A 25,791-nucleotide genomic window follows, 5' to 3' on the forward strand; every position below is an offset into this window, starting at 1 on the left:
AATCCAGTTTTTATTGAAAGAATTTCTGGTTCCCTACCTTTCAGCAGTACTTAGTTGCCTGAATGGCTACTTTTGTCTGCTTCTTATGCAAGCCACATTGGGGATATGAAATACCCTTAAGAGTGGTTTTTAACAGAAAGTGATCCAAGGGCCCTAGACTGCCACATAAACAGCATTTAGGCTTTGTGGGGAGGGGCAGTTTAAAACAGCCATTTACTCTCTTGTGGCTTATTGTTAATATTTTGTTCTTGGGAGAAATTAGAATTGTCTGTGGCTTCTAATAGCTTGAAACCGAATTGTCTACTGGGATTCAAAAGAGAAACCAGGTGGATGAGGTAATATATTTTATGGACCAACTTATTTTGGTGAAAGAGGGAAGCTTTCAAGCTTACACAGAGCTCTTCTTCACATCTCGGACCAGTATGGCTACAACAACACTGCCTAAGCTGTAGTAAAGCTGTCCTTAACCTCTTTGATAAACAAACGGATTGCTCTACTCAGCAGTTAATGTCCCTTTTTTCCCCATCTGTAGTTAGCGGACTAATTTAAAAAAAAAATTACATTGAACTCTCCTAAGTCATCAGTGTCTTTGTCACCTTCAGGTTGGACTATTTCACTGTTCTGCCTGGGACTTTACTTGAAGTGGTAGCTTCAGGTAGCACGGAATGCCTGGCTTTCCTATTTATTGGAATGGGCCAGCATGAGCAGATTACATCCATGCTGTGTGTGAGGTATGGTCTGCTTTGGGTGTAATTCAAGGTTTTAGTTCTAATACATCCATCCCTTCATGGTGCTGAATTTGGCAGTTTTAGGGAGTGCGTGTTTTCTGTATGCAAACTGATAACTGCTGGAATCAGCTGAGGTGTTTTGTTGACAAAGTCTACCTGAAACTCTTAAATGGAGGTAAGTTGATTTTGGTGGAGGGTCCCCAGCTACGGCACCTGCTTTTTCTGGTCCCTTAGCAGCGCTTGAGTTTATTGGCTTTCAGAGAATGGTGCAAAGTGCACCTTTAATCTGGGCCACTACAAGTTATGGTCTTATAGAGTGGTATGGAGAGAGATTTGTTTGTGTGGGTTGATATGGACAGTTTTAATTTGTCATGCATCTAGATAACAAAGCAGTAGGCCCAAATAAATCAAATAAAGTTTGAGGCATCAGCTCAGGGGGTTTTTTTTTTGCCTGAAGGAGAGGCGAGAAAAATAAAGTTTCTCATCCTAAGAGTTCAAAGGACAAGTGTAATCGTATTTTGGTTCTAAAGGTTAATTTGATGCTTAATGTTTAAGAAAGTAGAGAGAAGGCAGGTGAAAACTTGTATTTCCTGATCTTAAGAGAAAAAAGTGGATCTTGTACTGTTCCTTTCCTTTCATGTGAATAAAAGGGTATAAAAAATTTCTATTATTATTTTTACAATACTGACTTTTGATATATCAGCTTTTAAAATGAAAAATGTAAATAGGAAAGAGAAACCATTAGAAAACCTATGCCTTTTTATAAATGGTAAATGTTAACTAGCTTTTTCACGTGAGAAATTTGCTAATGATATAAGAATGTTGGATTTTACTTTATTCTTTTGTTATGCAGGACTACTAACTGTAGTCTGTAACCTATCATTTAAATCAGCTTCTGTACCAAATGACTGGAGGATAGCTAATGTGACACCAATTTTTAAAAAGGGCTCCAGAGGTGACCCCGGCAATTACAGGCCAGTAAGCCTGACTTCAGTACCGGGCAAACTGATTGAAACTATAGTAAAGAACAAAATTGTCAGACACATAGATGAACATAATTTGTTGGGGAATAGTCAACATGGTTTTTGTAAAGGGAAATCATGCCTCACCAGTCTACTAGAATTCTTTGAGGGGGTCAGCAAGCATATGGACAAGGGGGATCCAGTGGATATAGTGTATTTAGATGTTCAGAAAGCCTTTGACAGGGTCCCTCATCAAAGGCTATTAAGCAAAGTAGGCAGTCATGGGATAAGGGGGAAGGTCCTCTCATGGATTGGTAACTGGTTAAAAGATAGGAAACAAAGGGTAGGACTAAATGGTCAGCTTTCAGAATGGAGAGAGGTAAATAGTGGTGTCCCCCAGTGGTCTGTACTGGATCCAGTCCTATTCAGCATATTCATAAATGATCTGGAAAAGGGGGTAAACAGTGAGGTGGCAAAATTTACAGATGATACAAAACTACTCAAAATAGTTAAGTCCCAGGCAGACTGCGAAGAGCTACAAAAGGATGTTACAAAACTGGGTGACTGGGCAACAAAATGGCAGCTGAAATTCAATGTTGATAAATGCAAAGTGATGCACATTGGAAAACATAATCCCAACTATACATGTAAAATGATGGGGTCTAAATTAGCTGTTACCACTCAAGAAAGAGATCTTGGAGTCCTTGTGGACAGTTCTCTGCAAACATCCACTCAATGTGTAGCTGCAGTCAAAAAAGCGAACAATGTCAGGAACCATTAAGAAAGGGATAGATAAGAAGACAGAAAATATCATACTGTCTCTATATAAATCCATGGTACACCCACATCTTGAATACTGTGTGCAGATATCATTGCCCCATCTCAAAAAAGATATATTGGAATTGGAAAAGTTTCAGAAAAGGGAAAAAAAAAATTATTAGGGGTATGGAGCATCTGCCATATGAGGAGAGATTAATAAGACTGGGACTTTTGAGCTTGGAAAAAAGACGACTAAAGGAGGATATGATAGAGGTCTGTAAAATCATGACTGGTGTGGAGAAAGTAAATAAAGACGTATTATTTACTCCTTTTCATAACACAAGAATTAGGGGTCACCAAATGAAATTAATAGGCAGCAGGTTTAAAACAAACGGAAGTATTTTTTCACACAACATACAGTCAACCTGTGGAACTCCTTGCCAGAGGATGTTGTGCAGGCCAAGACTATAACAGGGTTCAAAAAAGAACTAGATGAATTCATGGAGCATAGGTCCATCAATGGCTATTAGCCAGGATGGGCAGGGATGGTGTCCCTAGCGTCTGTTTGCCAGAAGCTGGGAATGGGCGACAGGGGATGGATCACTTGATGATTACCTGTTCTGTTTGTTCCCTCTGGGGCACCTTGCATTGGCCACTATCAGAAGACAGGATACTGGGCTAGATGGACCTTTGGTCTGACCCAGTATGGCCGTTCTTATGGTTTACTCTTTCGGATACACTTACATTAATCCCTCCTCTTTTTAAATAAAACTATGATTGTTAAGGCTGCAAAGTTACATTCTCAGAATTCCAGGATTACCAAAGTTAAGGTTTCACACTCAGTTGTGACTCCAACCTGTTGTGCATATGCATTGTGATGGTCCTTAATTACATGATTGCATACTGTAACTTCTGCAGAACCCATGCTTCATCAATGTGCAGGTTGGCTGGACTTGAGGGTTCATAAAAATTAAAAAGATGATTTTTTTCCTCTCTCTCTTCCCCCCCTTATTTTTTAGGATATTAAATGTTTTTCGACACTGGGTGGAACATCATTTTTATGATTTTGAAAGAGATCTGGAGTTGCTCGACAGACTGGAGACATTTATTTCAAGTGTAAGAGGTACAGTAACTGTTACAATCCATTTGTTCTTTTTACTTTCTAATACATTCTGGGGGTCTAATCCTGCTATCTCTTACACACATGAGTAACTTTACTCACATGAACAGTTCTTTTTACTGCAGTTGAAGTCAAATCTCACGTGCATAGACATTGCAAGATTAAGTCAGAAACCTAAATAATTTCAGACATTACTATGTTGTTCTATTAAAGCTTATTTAGTAGTAAATATTTAAGGTTGTCCTTGTCTGAAACCAGTATGGTCTCTCTCGAATTCAAAACAACTTTAGGCTTGGAAGGATTAGTTTTTTATTGGCAAATATCAATTTCCTCGGACATACAAACCAACGAAAAAATATTTCCATTGATGATGATCGAAATTTACAGATAGGCAAGAAAAATGGTGCTTGAGATTATATTAGAGTTTGATTTAAGTATCTTTATATATTTTGACAAGATATTGACAATTTGTGTTTTAATGGTTATAAAACAAACTCTTTGAATGTGTGTCTACTGCGATCAATTGTCTGACTCCCCCATAATTTCCTGAAACTGTAAACATTTGAATTGATAAAAATTGGAAAAAGACTTAACACCCATAATTTTGCACAGTGATGCTAATTTAAATAAATAAAAATAAACCGGTATAATCTGTCTAATTTTTAAAATTGAATTCTGCCTCTTCCCCACTTTAAGTTCCTAGAGAAAATCTTTCCTCAGGGAGAGGAGAAAATTTCTTCCCTGTTGGAACACTGATCCTTTCCCATTTTACTATCCTTGTCCTGAAGACCCTGCACAACAACCATTACTCTTCCAGAAGAGGAGAGCTGAACAATATAAAAACCCTTTAGCTTCAGTTAGTGTTACTTCCTGTAGGTCTTGTAGTTAAGGCTGCAAGTCTGTCACTAAGGCCACAGATGCCATAACTTTCTGGGACCTCCATGACTTCTGCAGCAGCTAGTGCGACTGGCCCAGGGGCCACTTGAGCAGCTCAGGCAGCCTCTGGGCCAGCTGCACCGGCCACTGCTGGGGCAATCTTGGGCCACTGTGGTGCCCCCTCCCCCACCCCAGCAGCAGCAGGAGTTTGGGTGTAGGAGGGGGCTCAGGGCTGCGGGGGTGAGGGCTCTGGCAGTGCTAACCTCAGGGGGTTCCCCAGAAGTGGCGACATGTCCCTCCCTCGCGTCTTAGGCAGAGGTGTGGCCAGGCGGCTCGGTATGCTTCCTCCTCCCACAGGCATTGCCCCCACAGCTCGAGGCGGAGGCAATGCGTGAAGCCCTCAGGCCGCACCTCCGCCTAGAAGCTGAGAGACATGTCGCTGCGCAGAGCCAGGTAAGGAGCCTGCTAGCCCTGTCAAACACACACACGCCAGCAGCAGTGGGGGGGGTCCCAGGCTACGCGCCGCCAACCTTCCCCCTCCCCAGAGGCACCCCTGGGCCACCCCCTCAGAACACCCAAGATTTAGTGAGGGGTATACAGTACAAGTCTTGGACAGGTCACGGGCCGTGAATTTTTCTTTACAGCCCATGACCTGTCCATGACTTTTACAAAAAATACCCGTGACTAAAATATAACCTTACTTATAGTTGAACACTGTGATAACATTCCCTAAAGCAGTGGCCCTCAACCTTTCCAGACTACTGTACCCCTTTCAGGAGTCCAATTTGTCTTGTGTACCCCCAAGTTTTACTTCATTTAAAAACTACTTTCTTACAAAATCAGACATAAAAATACAAAAGCGTCACAGCACGCTAGTACTGAGAAATTGCTTACTTTCTCATTTTTACCATATAATTATAAAATAAATTGATTGAAATATAAATGTACTTACATTTCAGTATATCATGTATAGAGCAGTATAAACAAGTAATTGTATGAAATTTTAGTTTGTACTAGGGCTGTCAAGCGTTTAAAAAAATTAATCGCAATTCATTGCACGATTAATTGCTCTGTTAAATAATAATCGGATACCATTTATTTAAATAGTTTTGGATTTTTTTACATTTTCAAACATTGATTTCACTTACAATACAGAATACAAAGTGTACGGTGCTCACTTTATTTTTTTATTACAAATATTTTCACTGTAAAAAAACAAAAGAAATAGTATTTTTCAATCCACCTAATACAAGCACAGTAGTGCAATCTCTGAGGGGACCTGTAGGCTCTAAAGTTTTTTACATTGTTTTGTTATGAGTGCAGTTATATAACAAAAAAATCTACATTTGTAAGTTGCACTTTCACGATAAAGAGATTGCATTATGGTACTTGTATCAGATGAATTGAAAAATACTATTTCTTTTGTTTGCCATTTTTACAGTGCAAATATTTGTAATAACAATATAAAGTGAGCATTGTCTACTTTGTATATTGTGTTGTAACTGAAATCAATATATTTGAAAAGGTAGAAAAACATTCAAAAATATTTAATAAATTTCAATTGGTGTTCTATTGTTTTAACAGTTCAGCTAAAACTGCCGTTAATCGCTTTTAATTTTTTTGAGTTAATCGCATGAGTTAACTGCAATTAATCAACAGCCCTAGTTTGTACTGACTTTGCTAGTGCTTTTTATGTAACCTGTTGTAAAACTAGGCAAATATCTAGATGAGTTGATGTATCCCCAGGAAGACTTCTGCAAATCCCCAGGGGCGTATGTATCCCTGGTTGAGAACCACTGCCCTAAAGATATGAGCAAACTCCCTTTGCAGTCCACTTGGAGAGTAACATTGATGTCAACTGAATCTAGATGACTTCTTGGCAATGCCTGGATGTCACTTTTGGGTTACCAAATTAGCCATCCTGTAGTACAATTTTGAGTTACAAATTTAAAAAACAGTTGTTGATCCCCTGTTGGGTTGATAGTCACTGTGTAAGATTTTCCTGATTAAAGATAGACTATTTTTGGCCAGTTCCTTGAAAGGATTTTGGTTTGAAATCCCTGGTCTAAAGACTCACTGTGTCTCAGGACGTGTTTTATGTACTCTACATTTATTAAACAATCTTAGTGTTCAAAAGTAAACATTTATAAAAGTTTATTTTTTCAAGTCTTTATGCTGCAGAGTTGTTAACAGGCCACTTCACCTTGAGTGGTCTCTTATAATAGGTGTTAAATACTTATGCTAAACAGTCTTGTAGTTAGTTGCGAGACTGATGGCTTGTCTCCACTTACCAGTGGATCCACGCTGCGGCGATGGATCCGCTGGGAGTTGATTTCGCAGGTCTAGTGAAGACCCGCTAAATCGACCGCAGATCACTCTGCCATTGATTCCGTTACTCCACCGGAATGAGAAGAGTAAGAGGAGTTGACAGGAGAGTGTCTTCTGTTGACATAGCGTAGTGTGGACACCGTGGTAAGAAGATCTAAGCTACGTCGACTTGAGTTACGCTACTAATGTAACTCAAATTGCATAGCTTAGATCGACTTTCCTCCATAGTGTAGACCTGTCCTGAGAATCTGTCTACACTTAAAACGCTGCAGTGACACCTCTGTAACGGTTCAGTGAAGATTCTACCTACACCGACAGGAGGGATTCTCCTATTGGCATAGGTAATCCATCTCTCCAAGAGGCGGTAGCTATTCTCCCATCAACCTACTGCTGTCTAGATGAGGAAATTAGGTCAGTTTAAATGCATCTTTCAGGAATCTGGATTTTTCACACCCTGGTTATACTGATCTAATTTCCTAGTGTAGACCTTACCTGAGTACCTTTCCCAGACCTGAAGAGGAGATCTGTGTAGCTCAAAAGCTTGTCTCTGTCACCAGCAGAAGTTGACCCAATAAAAGATTTTACCTCACCCACCATGTCTCTCTAATGAACTAACACAATATATTATAAAGTCATCACACAACTAAAAACTGTAAACTTGAACAAGTAGGGCCAGACTCTCAAAATTCAACACAAAACAGATGCACCCAAAAATGTGCACTCTTTGTGCCTGTATTTGCATACGGAAATGGGTAACTGCGCACCTAACTTCTTTGCACATGCAGTTTCCTGATTTGCATACACAAGTGTAGCCTTTGGTGGGTGCACAAATTGTTTGTTAAAGAAAATAATATGGCCCATGAACCTGAATTTTTTCTATCCCATTCTATAAAATTTAAACAAATTTGTTAATCTTTTCTTTAAGTACTGAATGCTAACCTTATTTCACATCATTCTACTAGTTAACAAGCAGAAGTGTACATCTAACAAAATTATTTGAAAAAGCTGTTAAACCATTAATATGAACGTTTTTAATGTTGTTTTTTACAGGCAAATCCATGAAGAAGTGGGTAGAATCCATTGCTAAAATTATCAAAAGAAAAAAACAATGTCAAGCAAATGGAATTAGTCATAACATTACCTTTGAGAGCCAGCCTCCCCCAATTGAATGGCATATTTGCCATCTTGGACAGTTTGAGATGGACCTGATGACACTACACCCAATAGAAATTGCTCGTCAGCTAACACTTCTAGAATCTGATCTCTACAGGTAGTTATTCAAAAAACGTGTGTGTTCCTTAGTTAGTTAGCTTTTTGTTGGCTCCATAAGTCACACTGTTTGCACTAGTCAGAAGCATGAATTTCCTTTTCTGACAGGAGAAAACTAGCAGGATTAATATGGAAATCTAACAGTATGTTGCTTTTATTTGTAAAAATAAAAAAAGGGCTCGTTGCCATATGTAATCCTATTTTACGGGTTTGTAATGGGAAATGATAATGCTCTCTGCAGTCACTTTTAATACCTCCCCTATATTTGACTTTCATTTGTAATTGAAATGTTGAGTTAATCAAATTGCATTCAGCTTTAGCAAGAAAAAAATCTTTAATTTGTAGAATCAGCCTGAAGTATATTCTTCTCTTTTATGATATGCCAAGTAAGGTTTGCTCACCTTCTGTCCTATACCAAGGTGTTTATCCATCAACATATTAGACTTGTGTCAACATAACCAGACTTGTACAGTAAATAATTAGGACACTAAAATGCTGCAGTGAGTAGACAACACTAAAACATAACTGGGACATAATATGTGAATTCTCAAAATAAAAGTTTGGGGATATCTTATAAAAAATGCTTGTAGCTTCCTAAAAATAACTTTATTCTCTAGGGGCCCTCATAAAAACTAAGGTATTTAAACTGGGATTTTTGAAAGGTTTGCATGCTACAATGGCAGAAGGATTTCTAATAAAATATTTCTTTTTGCACATCAGGCTTTTACAGGGTTTGTTGATCCCCATTTCAGCAACACATTATTCGTGTTTACCCATTAGATAACGAGAAGTTTTCTTTGTTCAGGATGCTTATTTCTTCCTTCAGAAGACAAAACTGAGTCCTTAGTAATTTTCTAATCTGAAAATACACCACTGATGTTCTTTTAACAGAGACTGGCGTTTTCCAGAGTCCATTAGTGTGCGTGTTGAAATACCAGTTCAGTGATTATTTTGAATGACAGTTCCATAATGGATTATATTGAATACTCTGAACCAAATGTCATGTCACAAGTAAGGGGAAGAAATATGTAATAAGTCTTCTACTGCAAACATGGAACATATGAACATTAAGTATCAAACATTCCTTTGCCTCATACTTAACATTTTCTTTCAATAGGGCAGTGCAGCCGTCTGAACTTGTTGGGAGTGTGTGGACTAAAGAAGATAAGGAAATTAACTCCCCAAATCTATTGAAAATGATTCGGCACACTACAAATCTTACTCTTTGGTTTGAAAAGTAAGTACTGGGGATGTTAACGTACTGCCATGGAATCAAGTTGAAGTTCAGGGATCGCTCAGGTTTTCTTACAGTTTAAAGGAGATTCCTTTATTTTGAATTATAAAATAGTTGTTGTGGATTCCAGTAATCGCTACCTTAGTTAAGCGTTGATTTTGTGCTTGGCACAGTACAGGACAAAACCAAAAATCTGCAAGGCAGCCTCCTCCTTTTAAGTTTTAAACTGCCTATTTCGGTGAAAACACTGAGAAGCGTAGGGTAATGGTCTTCATTTTGAACTCCTGTTCTTTATGGCGACTAAACAGTAGATTTCAGTGCCTAGCAACGTGAATTTTTTAATTCCAATATTTCCTAATACCACGTTTCTTGACTAGGTGCATTGTGGAAACAGAGAATTTTGAGGAGCGAGTGGCTGTGTTAAGTAGGATAATCGAAATCCTGCAGGTTTTTCAAGAGTTGAATAATTTCAATGGTGTGTTGGAGATAGTCAGTGCGATGAATTCTGTGTCAGTGTACAGACTAGATCATACATTTGAGGTAAGTCTTCTGAGTGACTTGTGCATCCTTCTTAAGAGACTAACCAGAATCAAGAAAAACAAATCCTATACCATTTTTTTGAATAAACACTGTTATTTTACAGTTACTTACTTTATGAGTGTAATTGAAACACTCGTGAGGAATGTTATCAAAAGTAGGATATTAAAGGTCCTGGGTGCCACAGGGGATTTGTAATGGCATCTGGAGTCTTTCACCTGTAGCTTGCCCGCTCAAATCCAGCACAGTAATGATTGAATGTCATAACTAAGGCTAAGATTTTGTCACGGATACTTTAGTAAAAGTCACGGACAGGTCACGGGCAAAACAGAAAAATTCATGGAAGCCGTGACCTGTCCCTAACTTTTACTAAAAATATCCCAGACAAAATGGGGATCGGCAGATCCCCATACTACTTCATGCGGGGCAGCTGCAGGAACTAGGTGCTGTCTGTAGCAGCTGGTGGCTGTGGGGTACCACCTGCAGCTCCAGGCATCCCCCACTGCTTGCTTGGGCTGGGAGCTCGGGGTTCCCCGCCACCCACGGGAACCAGAAGCTGCCACAGCATCAGGGAGCTCAGGAGTTCCCCTGCTGCCTCCTGCTGGGAGCTCAGGGTTCCCCACAGTGCCATCCCCAGCGGCAAGGAGCTGGAGGAGTCCCCTGCTGCCCCGGGCGGCAGAGAACTCGGGGGTTTCCCCCACCGCTGCCCGTGGTGGCAGGGAGCTGGGGGTTTGCTGCTGCCTCCCGCCACAAGCTGGGGGGTTCCCCCGCTGTCCCAGGAGGCAGGAAGCTGGGGGGTTCCTCTGATGCCCCCAGCAGAAGGCAGCTCAGGGGTTTCCCCCGCCACCTCCTACTAGGAGCTTTGGATCTATGGCCAATGGGAGCTATGGGAGGCGGCGCCTGTAAACAGAGGCAGCGTGTGCTTGCAGAGCCACCTGGCTGCACCTCTTCCAGGAGCAGCAGGGACAGGGAGCCCCTTGCAGGGAGCCACCAGAGATGAGCACCCTCTCCCCATCCAGCACCACAAGCTCCCTCACATGACCAAACCCAAACTCTCTCCCAGAGTCCCTGCCCTGCAGCACCTCATACCCCTGCCCTGCACTCCACCACCCCACCCCACCCTGCACTTCAAAGCTCTCCCTCTGAATGAACCGGCATTTTTTATTTACCGGCACCCCGTTTCCCTGGCATACCGGTTAAAAACTTTTACTGTACCTTGAATGCTGTCTGGGAGCTGCAGAATTCCAGCTAGCGAGCAGGGAAGAGAAACTGTCAGAGGTGTGGGTGACACCTTTCTTCTTTTGCTGACCAAGGATGATCCATGCATAGGTTTGAACATTTACAGAGAGTTTAATGCTCAGGAAAGAACTTAAGCACGTACTTAAGAACATTGCTATCAAGGAACGCAGTTTTTAAGCTTTTCTTTCCCAAATGGGGATGCTTTCCTGTATTTTGGTCAGAGTGAGTGTACAAGAATCAGAGGCCAGTTTTAGCAGAGTCTGGAGAAAAGTTTAAACATTGGGGAACATTGGTGGGTTTAGGAGGAAAAAGTGTAAATGGTTACTTTTTCCACTGAAAATGAGTGTTCAGTAAACTAATAAATTCCACCGAAATAGACTATTGAAGTTCAGAAGACAGTTTTGCACATTAAGGATGGCGTTTGTGTTTTATGTAGAAAAATATTTTTACTAGTATCAGTGCTAGATGCTCATAACTAAATTTGATTTGTTTAGATTTGAAATAAGTCATACTTAAAACAGTGGGGATTATTTTTGTAAATTGATGGAAGTGAAGTGAAAATAACTGTCTGTATTTACAGTAGTTTGACACTTCCATGTGATGCCTCTTAAGGCTATGTATACACTACAGAGTTTATGCTGGAATAGTCCCCTGGTACAGAAGCAGCATATGCTGACAGAAATTTTTTTTTTTTTTGCCGGTAGACAACATTAACTATGTTGGCAGAAGCCCCCTTTTATCAGCATAGCTGCGTCTCCACTGGGGGTTTCATCGGCAAGTTTTAAGCCATAGAGTCAGGGACAGTTGATGTAGTAGTACATTGGAAACCATTTAAAAACACACTTAAATTCAAATATTGTGAGAAACAAGGTTTTATTAATTTATAGATAGATAATACAAGTATGAAGGTACCATATTTTCACTAACCAAACCATGCAAAAGACACATTGTTGCTTTGTTTCCTCTTCAATAAATTAGGCATTACAGGAGAGAAAAAAGAAAGTTTTGGATGAAGCAGTAGAGCTGAGTCAAGATCACTTTAAGAAATACCTAGCTAAACTCAAGTCAATCAACCCACCCTGCGTGCCTTTCTTTGGTAAGTTATACTACGGGGTTGAAGTAAGGTTCTTTATGTTGGCTTTCTTTTAACGTTAAAATGAGCAGCAAATTAAGATGTCGCAAATGCATTGAGTTTTTTTAAGGTATTACATTCTGTACTCTGAAGAATTGCCTTTGTGATATGCATAACTTTTGATTTATTAGATTTTTAACATTAGTGTTTGTGAATAGTTAAATTCAGTAACCTCGGTTACACAGTGTGATTTTGTGTAAATACTAAATGTTTTTTGTTCTCTTGGTACACTATAAAATTCTTGCGTTTTCAAGAACAATTTTGTAGAGGCTGTGATTACTGCTTTTTTTGCTAGTTATTTGCCTCAGAAACTTTAGTATTCCTTTGCAATATATTTTCTATAAATTTTGGTTTTCATGGATATAGCTGTTGTATGCAGACTCACGTTCCAATGAAAATAAAATAGAGTTTCTCTTCAACTTTAATTTTATCTCACATTCTTGACACTGTTCCTTTCTGGGTGACCTAAGCATGCTGGCATGTGACCTATGGACCATGACCTCAGTATAAGCAGATAAAACTTGTTCCTTCTATAATATGTTTAGTTTTCAGAGAGAATGCATAGCTCATTTCCTCTTTCTGATTAATTCAGTATTGGTGCATTGAAGGAAATGATTTGCTCTCTTTTTATGGTGAGGATTTCTTTGCTGGCATTTATCAGAAAAAATGAAAACAGAAGTTGGGGTGAAATGTGAAAATCAAAATTCTGTTTTTTTTTATATATATACTAGGAATCTATCTGACAAATATTCTGAAGACAGAAGAAGGGAATCCAGACTTTCTTAAAAGACAAGGGAAAGAGTTAATCAACTTCAGTAAGAGGAGAAAAGTGGCTGAAATTACAGGCGAAATTCAGCAGTATCAAAACCAACCTTACTGTTTACGGATAGAACCAGAAATACGGGTAATCAAAACAAATACAATAGGCGTATACTTTATGTATGTGTGTGCATGTATGTGTATACATATGATAAAAAAAAAAAAAAGATATGTGGCAGATACTCTACTGATATTCTTGCTGGGGTAGTGGTAGATGTGGGGGTGATTGCCTTAATATCGCAATAACCATAATTGGCAAAGAAAAGAGGATGCACCAAAGCATACATTAATTCCAAATCCTTAATATAGTTCATCACATATATCTCATCTGCTCACTACTATACAACAGATACTCCTTGTTTTTGCTATTGCTATACTTCACTAGCTGGAGGGGGTGAATAGGATTAGAGCAAGAGGAAGAAAAGAGTTATAAAACAACATGAATATATGATGAGAAACTAACAGTTTCTGTGAAGAAAAAGTGTGCTGGTGTGATATATTAGAATCCTTTGTATGTATCCAATTAATCCAAAACTCCTTTGACAAGGTTTCTGACAAGAGGCTACTAAGAAAGTTAAATAGTCATAGGGCAAGTAGTTACGGATTTGAAAGTAAACGAAGGAAAACAATAAGTAGGAATAAATGGTCATCTTTCAACTGGCAAAAGGTGAACAATAGTTTTCTCTAGGCTCTTCGCTACGAGCAGTGTGTAATATATTCATGAATTGTAAAGGGGGTGAACAGTTAAGTGGCACGATTTGCAGATGACACAGAATTAGATTAGCCTCACAATCGATAATATTGAAGAACTCCAGAAAGACTTAAAGCAAGGTGAATGGGCAATGTGATACCAGATTAAATTATTGTTGTCATATGTAAGGCAATGCTTGTTGGAAGGAATAATTTAAACTACTTATACTCAGTGATGGGTTGTTAAGTAACTGTAACCACTCAGTTAATTAACTGTAACCTCCTCAGCTCTTTTGTGGGTAATTCAATAAATTCTGCTCAGTTTACAGCACCAGTCAAAGAAGCAACACAATGTTAGGCTGCATAAGGAATAAGAACAATACTGAAAATATCAAAATGCCATTATTTAAATCAACAATATGCTCTCACCTGAAATAATGTGTACGGTTCTGGTCACTCCAAAAGCTGCAGCTGAGTGACAGCATTCTTTGTATTGTGCTGTTCATTATTGAGAACAATTCTGGAAAATGGTTAAGTGATTTTAAAATTATGAAGAGGAGCATTGGAATATTTTGAAAACAAATCAAGAAAAGACAGAAATATAGTAATCGTAAGTTATAGGTTATAAGTACTGATGATGGTAAGAAAAAAGAATGTGTTTGAAAATGAAGGAACTGGAAGATCTTGGTGACTGCATTGAGATACTTGGTAAATCATCTACATAACTACAAAGCATTTTACAGAAATATTGTTACATTTAAAATAACGCAGTTCATGTGATTTAAAATAATTCCTTTAGTTAGTAAATTTTACATTATCATTAGACTAGGCAGGATTCAATTTTTATAATTTTGACAGATAATACTGATGCTTATTTTAAGCCTTTTTTAGACTTTTATCTTTTTAAATTTTCACAGTTGCAGGAAAATATGGGTGGGGTGCCAGAATAGGTGAGGTCAGACAAAAATTATGTCATGAAAGCTGCTGAGATTCAAAAAGTTAAGTTTATAACCCTTAAAACACAAATTGTCAACATTACATGTCAAAATATACAAAATAAATATCCTTAAATCAAACTCTTTAAGTTTTCAAGCAGCATTTTTCTTACTCTGCCTGTATGTAAATTTTGATTATCATCAATGGAAATATTTTGTGTTGGTTTGTGTGTGTGTGTGCTGAAATTGACATTTACTGGTAAAATTCTAATCCTTCCAAGCCTAATTATCATTAACTTGTATGTTTTTTACTGTCATTTGCGTCAGGACTTGTTGGTGTATTTTTCCAGGAATGAGTTAACAGTAGTATAAACGCTGCATGCAGCCAGTGAAATGTTAAGATTTCATTGAACAGTTTTGTATTTTCTATATATGAATATGTTAAGATCATATAAAATTATTTATTGAAACTTGTTTACCTCATTTTAGCGGTTCTTTGAAAATCTCAATCCTATGGGAAATTCACCAGAAAAAGAGTTTACAGACTACTTGTTCAACAAATCATTAGAAATTGAACCCCGAAACTGCAAGCAGCCACCTAGATTTGTAAGTCTTTTTCTTGTAATTTTTTAAAGTATTTTAAATCTACTAATACTTAATAAAGGAATATGAATATTACTATTAATAATGTATGTTTACTTCCTTTGAAATTATAGATGTTTCTTGCATTTTTGTCAAGACTTTTTTTATTCCGAAACTGTTAGATTTTTTTGTTTTAGAGATAATTTTAGTTCCTAAAAATACACATCTTTTGGCTTTATAGGCAAATTGTGTTTTACAATAAAATATTGGAAAGAATAGCTTTAAAAGTTTGATTTTATGCTGTGTAGTTCTTCTCTTTAGAACTTGTAAAATGGCTTGATAGCATTATGAGACGCTTTTAATTTCAGAATGTGGAAAAACCTGCATAAAATAAAAGGGAGAGACCTTTGTAAGAGCATTTTGAAATAAATGTTAATTGGTATATTTTTCTCTGACATTCAGAGGAATATTTTCAAAAAAAAAGTTCACTTTCAGAGCTAAATGGAAATACTCTTCACTTCAGTGCTGAACTGAAATATACTATGCAATTTAAAATGAGGTACAATCTTCTTGTAAAGCCAGATAGTGTTGATTAGTTTGTCATTTTAATTAACATTTTATTTTTAAAATAACAGCTGCTGAAGCGTGAAGTGATTTTTCACAATGATATTTTGCCTCATAGAAAACTTACTATTATGTCATTATCTTTGCTGTAACTCTTGGCAAATCAGGAGTGCCTTTTTCTTCTTCTTGGGGTACGAGAACCATAAAGCAGTTAACAGTTTTTGTGTCTTAAGGGTGATTAAGGTTATACTCCTCATCCACCAAGAGAATCAGGTGAAGTGCTGCTAAAGTAATGCCCCCTTAAAAACATGGTCCCTGTGGGTATTCCACACGTGTGTACACATGTGCACCATGTGCCAGAGATTGCAGAGTTTTGATCGGTTGTTCTCCTTGCGCTCCAAATGCGGATATAAAGGGCAGTGCAGACTGCCACCACTCCAGTTCCTTTTTACTGTCACATGGCCTGAGTCTCAATGCTCATTGTCCACAGATTTTCTTCATGCTTCATTCTTCTTCAAACCTGTAAATATATTATAAATAGTTTTTAGTATTTTAGTGTAGTTAGAGTTTTAATCTTAGTGTATTTGATAATATACTTTCTCCCCACCTCAGGGAGTTTCTTCTCATGGACAGAGATTATGCCCAGAGTCTTAGGTTTAAGAACTGCATTTCCTGCCCCTGCCCCCCCCTCCCGTGTTCCTTCTCTGTGAGCAATGAGCACCAACACTGCCTCTGTTATATGGGAGAGGCACATGTCTCAGCTAAATGCAGTATTTGTTGCTCGTTTTCCTTCAAAACTGTGAGATATTAGAGCTCTGTCTGAGAGAGACTTTTCTGTAAGATGTTATGAGATCGCCATCTGATCCAGGCCAGGGAGACCCAACTGTACATTGGCAATGAGCGGTGTCCCAACAAGCACAGGAGAGGAAGCCAGAACTGCTGAGCCCAAAGAGTTGCCATACCGGGCTTCTCATGAGAGTCAGGGGCACTCAAAGCATAAGGACAGATTTTTCTTCCAGGTGTTTTTCTGAGAGAAGGGATCCTTCCCTGACTGTCCAAGTCCAGTGAGTCCTCACAAACAGTTCCTAAAGATTTAAGCTCACTTAAACTTTCTGATCATGAGGGCAAGGCACAAAAGAGAGAGGATCTGCTGGTACTGACATCATTGCCAATTCTTAAGCATATGGATTGGCACCTGCCAACCCCATTTAAGAGCTACTGAGTAGACACTTTGGTGCTACCAACCTGTCCCTGACCTGCTGTCCATGACGACTGTGGCTGCGCTGGATTCATCGGTCCCAATTACTGGATTGCCCCAGACTCTTGAGACGAACCTAAACTTACACTTCATGGGAGGATATCTTCACCTTTTCTTATTCATAGTCTGTTCTTTTTTGAACATGAAAAATGAGATAACATAGGAGGAAACTACCTCGAGGAGACGGGAACGTTCCCCTCCTCAGTCCATAGGCAGGAGCTTTCACCCACTGGTTCCGATAGGTCTGGTAGTTGAACAAGAACTGGCACTCTCTTCGGAGAAGTTTGGAGGCTCTGGACATTTCTGGTCCTTCTGTGACTGTCAGCCCATCCTCTCATCAGCATCCAACTCTTCATGTATCTACTACCTCGGAAGAACAGCAACAACAAGTATCCCAACCCAGGCCCCCTTCACCTTACAGCCTGGTGTTTGGATGGGCATCAGATCTAGAATGTTCATGCTTGGAGATTGTTGTTTATTCTCAACCAAAGAAGGAAAGAGTACAGCAGAACATGTTATCTGGATAAATGGAAGCTTCTCTTCCTGGGCACAATGTAATCGGTCCTCCAGAATCTGCAGATAGTCCAAAACAGGAGGGTTATCCTGTCCCTGAAAACTTCAGGGCTTTTCATAGTTCTCCTGCAGTTCATCTAGCAGCAATCAGTGCTTTCCATCCTCCAGTAGGACACTTCATTTTCCTTCACCTTCACCCAAAATTTGTCCCAAAAGTAATTTGAGTTTCACATAAATCAACCTATCCGCTTAACGGTATTGTTACCCAAAGCTTATGCTTCCAGTGAGGAGAGAAGACTTCACTCTCTGGACATCAGATGAGCGCTGGCGTTCTACCTGCAAAGGATGAAATTGATTAGATAATCATCAAGCTTATTTGTTGCTGTAGCAGAACAGTCATGAGGGCAGACATTATCTGCTCAGAGACTGAATGAATCTCCGGCTGCATCATTCTATTCCTCCTCCAGATGAGGTGACAGCCCATTTCACTAGAGCACAAGCAACCACAGCCGCATCCTTTTGAGAAGTGTATCTATATGGAACATCTCTAGAGTGGCTATACGTTCACGAAACATTATGCATTAGTTCAAGCCTCCTCTGCAGATGTAGGTGGTGGAACTGCAGGATTACAAGCATCTATACCTACTGCATCCCGACCCCTCCTGTTTAACTACTGCTTATCAATCACTCACATGTGGAATACACACAGGGACCAGCACTCGAAGACTAAAGTATATTGACCTGTAACTGGTGATGCTTCGAGATGTGGAGTCCCTGTCTCTATTCCATTACCCTACCCTACCCTTTCCATTTCTTCAAATTCTTCTGATTGATGATAAGAGAGGAACTGAAGAAGCATCTTTCCGTCCCGCCTCTTATACCTTCAGTTGGAGCACAAGGAGAACATCTGTGTGGGTGCGGACCAATGGGCACTACTTGCTAGCAATCTCTGATCTCAGGCACACTGGAACCACACATCTTGAAGAACCTTCAGTTACAAGTCAGTAACCTCCATTTCTTATAGAATTGAGTTTTGTTTATCTGAAATTCCAGTTAGCCACGTGTTCTGGAGGCACTCTGATACCACCCTGGTGGATGTGATATAAGAACATTAGGTACCTTTCAGATAATCAATGTTTATCTGTGTTTTATTAGAATTAAGTGCAATTCAGATTAATTCGTGCTTCTTTTGACTGCAATGTCATATCAGCTGCACCTGTCACTCTTATGCGTAAGAATTGTATATGGACTAAATCATATACCAGAGACAGAATCAGACACCAGAGTGTATAAAAATGAATAAGAATAGTTTTTTTCTTTAAAGATTCCCATCTCATGGGATTCCGACTCTTGGATCTATGCATGTGGGTAAGGGCCTGGTGAATTTCTACAGTATAAGCAATAGGAATGTCACGTCACCCTTACTGTGAGGTGATTTGACTGCCCCTGTACTCTGGCTCCTTCTGACTAGAGTCTGCAAAAGAGCTCCCTTAGGACACCACTTGCTGACTCCCATGGTTTGTCCTGATTGACACACATCTGAAATTCGAGACTAACAATTCTTTGGAATTATTGAAAGGAAGATTTCTTGAGCAGAGCCAATTTTCACAATTTTATTAAAACCCCATAAAGAGTAACTTTTAAAAAAACAGTGACAGACCTGTTATAAACTTAGACCCGTTAGAAAAATCATCTACCATTAAACAAAATTATGATTTTTGTTCGGAGTATTGTACTCAATTCCTTTTTTTCCCGCTCAAATGTCGGTTAGTGGGTTGGCATTTTTACTATTAGTTTACTGTACTAAATACTAGTAATATTAATCATGATTACTTCCTTTAGCCTAGGAAAACAACATACCCTCTAAAATCTCCTGGAATAAGGCCCAATACTGGCAGACATGGTTCCACCTCTGGCACCTTGCGTGGTCACCCAACGCCACTGGAAAGGGAACCATGTAAAATAAGTTTCAGTAGAATTACCGAAGCAGAGCATGAGTCAGCAGTATCGGCCCCGACTTCTCCGAATACGCCATCTACTCCACCCGTGTCTGCCTCTTCAGAACTTAGTGTATTTTTAGACATTGATCTCAACAGTTCTTATGGTATGTATATAATATATTTTATATTTACTTGGGGTTTTTTCATTTGATATTCCACCTCACCTCTGCCTAGGCTCTTGTTGTTCCTTAAATGTTTTGTTATGGCAGGTGACACCAGGTGGTGCTGTTAAACGGAGTCTTCTTTCTATGTTCTTTTTCTAGTTGCATGCAGTCCTTTAGTCTTGGAAGAAATGCACTTGGTGGTGTTAGTTCTTGGTTTTTACAAAGTCCTGTATAGAGGGAGCTGTACAAGTAACAGGAGAGTTTGCTTTTTGCCTTGGGCTTGATAGGGTCAATTCTTGAGGCACAGTTGTTTCTTGGGAGCCAAGCAAGGATGTTGGGCTGTAATTCCTGAAAGAAGGTGTTGTCTTTCTGTTCCAGGAGAGTGAGAGAGAGAGAGAGAGTGTGAGTGTGTGTGTGTGTAAATCAAGTTATATCCAGACTCTGTGTCACTGATTGCTTCTGCTTAGACATAGCCAGGTATCTAGTACTGTTTGGCAAAGGGGCAACACTAGTGTCACAAGGGATGCTGGTGTTGAAAGAAGGGGCACCAACAAGAATGTGCTGCTCTTTAAGATGGCAAATCATCTTTATTACAATGCCAAAGCAAGTCTCATTTATAGAAGAAACTCTACTGGATTTTGATAGTGATGGGATATATATATATTTTTTTTTGCTTTGGAAATAAATTGGAAGGCTTTCTTAAGAGAAGGGATGGGGGCAATTGAGAAAATAGAGCAACCCTGAATTCCATTAAAAAGTTGAAACCCACGAGCACCTTTTCAGCAGAGTCTGTTACTGCTGGGAGTGGCACAGGAAGATGGGTCCTTAAAACTTCAGAGAGGCCTAAAATGGTATACGGTGGTTGCCAGCTGCTGAGGTTACACTTGGGGAAACTTGTTCCAAACACAGGCCTGTAATGTTTTCCCTTTCTCCCACAAAAGGATATGAGTGTTCATGGAAGTTACAAGCTCAGCCAGCAGAGCTTGTACCTTCTTCATCAGCACTATCGAACTAACTGTGTTTCTACCGCACTCCTCGCCTGTAGAAGCTATGCACCAAGTACATAATGGAAGTCAACATCTAATGTTGTTCACAAAAGAACGTAAACTCTCTGCCTTTTCCTCCCCCCTCTTAAACCAGCTGTCTCAGGCACAGCCACGGAAGTGGTCGTCTCTGGGAGAATACTACTTGCCCATTCAGTTCAGTCCTATGACTGCCTGATGAGGGCGAAGAGCATTCGGGTGAAATTAACTCCTGTACAGAAGGTCAGCACATGTCCTATGCACCACTTAGGCCTTATTTTGAGGGTTAAAGTAGGACTTTTAAGTAGTGCATAGATTGTGTGTTTGTCATCTGCGCTGGAGTGAAGTCCGCCCTGGTACTTCCCCTCCCCTCTCAATCTGGTTGCTCTGTGTTGCGCGGTCAGTGGCCTGTTGACCATTCACGGTTGTTCACCTGTCGACAGATTTGAGTGCTAGGATCCAAAGGATACAACAACTACCCTGTGATACCCTCTCAGTACATATTGCGTGGGCTGGGATGGAAGGATAAGAGTTATGTTCACATATCACCATAAAACTAAACACCAGAAAGGGGATTACGTGACAAACTTGTTTCATGTGGAAAATAGTGAGGCTCTCCAGCCTGTAGGTAAAAGGTGACTCAGGGTGGTTGATGTTGGTGTCAAAATTCAGTTGTACTTTCCTAAGTTTCTACTATGCAGTATGTTCTTAACTATAACATTTTATTAATATTGTTTAAAAAGCCATATATTCTTCAAAATAACTTTCAAAGTTTTTGGCCAAAAAATATTTACATAGTAGAGTGTACCTTGTTTCAACACTAGATTTGATAGTACATCAGAGGTATTTTAAAGATACACCCCAGTACATACTGGTCTTTGGGATGTTTTATAACTAGATAAAGGGAGGGGGGAACACTGTTTTGGTGGCAAAATTTCTTTTCTGATGATATTTTCATTTTATTAGGTAACAATAGCATCTTTGCTCCTGTCCATTTGCCTCAGTCAAGTGAGTACCGACTCCTGCAGTTTGTCAATAAATTCTTTCCGTTTTCTAAATGTACTTGTGTACCATATGAGCCTAAGAATAATGAAACTCTCATAATAAAGGTGTAAAATGTTAGACTAGTTAATTAAAAAAATGCAAGGGTTTTTTCATGTTAGGAGGAGTATAGACATAAAATCTAAGGACTGCTTGGGTTTGAGTCTACGGACTGGCTAACTGCACAGATAAAGTAACTAGATATTATGGTGGTTGGCATTAAAATCTCATGCAAGTATTTGCTCTACTATTAGGGAGAGAAAAGGTGCTTTCCATGCCGTGTGTGGCGATCTGACACTGTATTCATGTGCTTAGTACATCTGATATACACCTGAGAACAGTGCTGCCACCTGGGCCTATCCTCTTGAATAAAAGCAGGCGTTTTTATTTGCCATTTGATTTTATGAAAATCCAGAATTGTAGAATACAGTACGAAATTGGGAAAACAAATCCACTTAATATTCTGATCTGCATCATACACATAAATGGAAAAGAAACAAGCTATAGCAAGAGCCAGTGTTTTTTTTATTTAAATGCCTAACATTTAATATTTTTCTGAACAAGTCTTAAATATCCCTTTTTTTTTCCTCTGAAGGGAAAAAGGTTGGAAACTTTTGAAGGGGATGAAAGGAGTTGTAACAGTTGGGGTCTTATGTACTATTTTTGTCTGCTCTACCATTTTTTCTGCTGTGGGATTGCAACAGAACTGCTGTTACATTCCAGAAGTAGCCCTGTAAACTCCCAGTGTGCACGTGTAATCACTCTTTGGAGAGAAGGAGGATGTTTTCCATGCCAGTTTTTGATTTAAACATATGCCAAAACCACATACACCACTGTATGCTTCCAGTTAAAGACAATGAATTCTTCCTCATGAAAAAGCTTCCAACTGAAACGGTTTCATTGTCTTCTGTCTTTTCTTATCAGGCCTTCATTTTTTCATCCTCTAAATACAGAGAGCATAGGAAGACTGTCAAATTGAGGCATTTAATGTTGCTTATTATCTGCCGTACGAGTATATATTGTACTCCATACAGAAGTCTGCTTTGTGAAATGCAGTGTATAATTACAAAAATGACTGGTAAAGTAACTTCCTTTAGCTGGGCTGAACAATTAGGGATTCCACTGAATACCAAGAATCTGTTTTATGCAGCGTTGTTGTAGCCATGTTGGTCCCAGGATATTGGAGAGACAAGGTGGGTGAGGTCATATCTTTTTGGATCAGCTTCTCTCACCAACAGAAGTTGGTTCAATAAAAGATATTACTTCGCCCACCTTGTGTCCGTAAGAATCTGTTTGTTAGTTTACTTCTAGTTTTGTCTAAAAAAAAATTCAGAATGTTTGACTTTACTGTATTGTGCATCACCTGAAACTCTCCTTATCTCTTTTTAGAATCTTTCTTCAGTTCATGTGGTAGTATACATAAACTGAGTGAAGAGCCTCTGGTTCCTCCTCCGCTTCCTCCACGCAAAAAGTTTGATCAGGATGCTTCTAACTCTAAGGTGATCGTGCGCGTGTTAGTTAAATCATCTTGTTAGTAAATGTGTTGATGGATTTGATAAGCTTAATGAAACATTGGTCTTTGACATGTACATATTATTAATCTTCAAATCTAATAAATCTCACAGAACAGCCAGCACCCTTACTCTGTTTTCCCCACTTCTTAGTAAAAACTTAATAGCAGAGAGCTGAAATGAGGTTTCATATTAATAAGACTTCATTAGTGTTACAAAATACTTGGCCATACTAGTCATAATACACGATGAAGTAGCATAATTAAACTGCAGATAAACTGTCTGAACACAGTGCATTACTCTTTATTGTGTGGGTGTGTATACGTATTAGAATGATTTTAATCTTAGGGGGAAACTCTTACCACTAGGTTTGTAACAATTATTTTCTCGTAGTCAGTGCTCTCAACCTGATGTTTTGCTCGTTAAAGGCTACGCTTTGTCACATTTTCAACTAGCAAAAGCTTCACTCTACACCTTCATTCAGTGCATGTCAGGAAATATATTACTTTATAAGAAATGTAAGGTTCTTTGGATGATTTCTTTTTCTGTATTTCAGGGAAGTTTAAAATCTGATGATGATCCTCCTGCTATTCCACCCAGGCAACCTCCTCCTCCAAAGATACAACCTAGAGTTCCTGCTTACAATAATCCATTTGATCAACTGCTGCATAGTCCACCACCACCCCCTCCAAGAGACCCTCTTCCTGATACCCCTCCACCAGTACCACTTCGGCCTCCAGAACACTTCATAAACTGTCCATTTAACCTCCAGCCACCGCCAGTGGGACGCTTTCACAGAGATCCAGATCGGTTCAGGGAAGCCAGCACATGCCCAAGCTCACCAAACACTCCTCCAAGCACACCCTCTCCAAGGGTCCTGCGTCGCTGCTGTGTGCTCAGCTCGAGTCACAACAACCTTGCCCATCCTCCAGCTCCCCCTGTCCCACCAAGGCAAAATTCTAGCCCTCAGTTACCAAAACTGCCACCAAAGACTTACAAAAGGGAGCTTTCCCATCCTCCTTTGGACAGACAGTCTTTGCTAGAAAACGCAGAAATTCCTCCATGACCTTAGCCATATTAGTCATTGACACTGGAATAGTATTTGTAAAGTTCCTTTTTATTTATTCAAAAAAAGGCAGTGTATTTTAGTACTTTCACAAATAATGCTCTTACAAAAGTGCTGCTGATCAAAAAAAAGTTAAAAATTAGAAAAATAAGAATACACACCCTCTACTCTTTGTCTACTCCCACAGCATTACCCTCAGGTGATCAGTAGCATTGCCTTGTCTCAGACCCTCAGTGCCGACAGCTATGCCAGTATAAAGATTATATATTTTGCACTGTAAACTACACTACATGAATTTAAACTATCAGTTCGTTGCACTGAGCCGAAAAAAGGTGCGTTTGTGGAATTTTTCAAATTTGAGCACTAGTGGCCTTTAAAAAAAAAAAACAAAAAAAAAAAACAGAACAGTGGAATTACTATACAAGCATGAGGATGGATAGTGTTACTGATTTTAAACCTCTGGCTACTTGCCTTCTAATTTTATGTAAATCTAGGAAGTTTGTGAATGACAACTACTGTTCTCAAATTTTTAATGCCATGTCTTAATGTCCAGTCATTTGCTGCTGAAGATGAAAAAGAAAAATGGGTTGAAAATCTAAATGAAGATATCAGAATGCACTATTAGTTTTGATTATTTTGACAAAGTATAACCTAGGACTACCTAACCCAGTTATTGGAAAGAATCCATAGCATTTAGCATGCATCTTGTTCAGATGTGCCTTTTTGTTTTGGCAGGCAAAGGTGTCTTAAGCTAAAGAGTTGCCTACTGTTTCGGAGAACAAAGCTATATGCCATGTATGTACAGTTGTTTATATTGTATATTTACAGATAATGCTAATAACCTGTATAAATTTAAGTGACTTGAGGCCTGTAATACAGTCTGCTACTCTTGCAATCTTATACATTCAGAAGCATTTCCTATGGCTTAGGAACAAAGTCTTGCCTTCCAAACCTAGTAACGTTCTTTAGCTCTAACTTCATTTAATTACAAATTCCCTTTTGGAAATTGGTAGCATTTAAACCAGCAAACACTTAAAGCTTTATTAAACTTTTTAAACTGAAAAGTGAATGGAACTTTTCTTTGCCAGTTGAACTACTTGTTGTTTGAACTGGTGTGAGAGTGAGTCTGTTTTACTGGTAGTACTGTAGCAGAATTTGTAAAGTGGCCAAAAGCCACATTTTATTTACTGGTCTGTGGCCTTTTACTGTGCTTTGTATCAGAGTTCTTAACAAGATTAATAAATCACCCCAGTCTTAATTTTTAAGAGATGGATCAGTGTGTGTTCCTTGTAAGGATGAGGGGAGGGGAATACAGTATCTGCCAGATTCCTATATTCTTTCATGCCACTTCTGCTAAGCCTGACAAGTGGTTTGCGTTCCTGTCTGCAGTTAACTGGCCCATTTCAATGCTGTGAGAGGGCCCCAGGCAGAAACGTCCTACCCATCTGGCAATCCACCAGGAGTTTTTAAACCCTTCCAGCAGAGGAGTCACAACATTTGTG

General features: G+C 39.2%; 1 protein-coding gene across 6 annotated transcripts in view; it reads left to right on the top strand.

Moving 5' to 3' along the window:
• Positions 1-25,554, top strand: part of SOS2 (SOS Ras/Rho guanine nucleotide exchange factor 2) — a 106,591-nt gene extending 81,037 nt beyond the window's left edge. For all 6 annotated transcript variants that reach the window (XM_037901369.2, XM_037901372.2, XM_037901373.2 and 3 more), the window contains 11 exons: positions 3,469-3,572; positions 7,824-8,043; positions 9,160-9,279; positions 9,654-9,816; positions 12,031-12,148; positions 12,916-13,088; positions 15,118-15,234; positions 19,388-19,649; positions 21,638-21,679; positions 23,102-23,211; positions 23,780-25,554. In XM_037901369.2, coding sequence (XP_037757297.1) covers positions 3,469-3,572; positions 7,824-8,043; positions 9,160-9,279; positions 9,654-9,816; positions 12,031-12,148; positions 12,916-13,088; positions 15,118-15,234; positions 19,388-19,649; positions 21,638-21,679; positions 23,102-23,211; positions 23,780-24,289 — 1,939 coding nt within the window. In that variant the 3' untranslated portion in view covers positions 24,290-25,554. The remainder of the gene's footprint in view (positions 1-3,468; positions 3,573-7,823; positions 8,044-9,159; positions 9,280-9,653; positions 9,817-12,030; positions 12,149-12,915; positions 13,089-15,117; positions 15,235-19,387; positions 19,650-21,637; positions 21,680-23,101; positions 23,212-23,779) is intronic.
• Positions 25,555-25,791: the final 237 nt, after the last annotated feature.

Source organism: Chelonia mydas, chromosome 6, assembly GCF_015237465.2.
Source record: "Chelonia mydas isolate rCheMyd1 chromosome 6, rCheMyd1.pri.v2, whole genome shotgun sequence".
Lineage (NCBI taxonomy): Eukaryota > Metazoa > Chordata > Testudines > Cheloniidae > Chelonia > Chelonia mydas.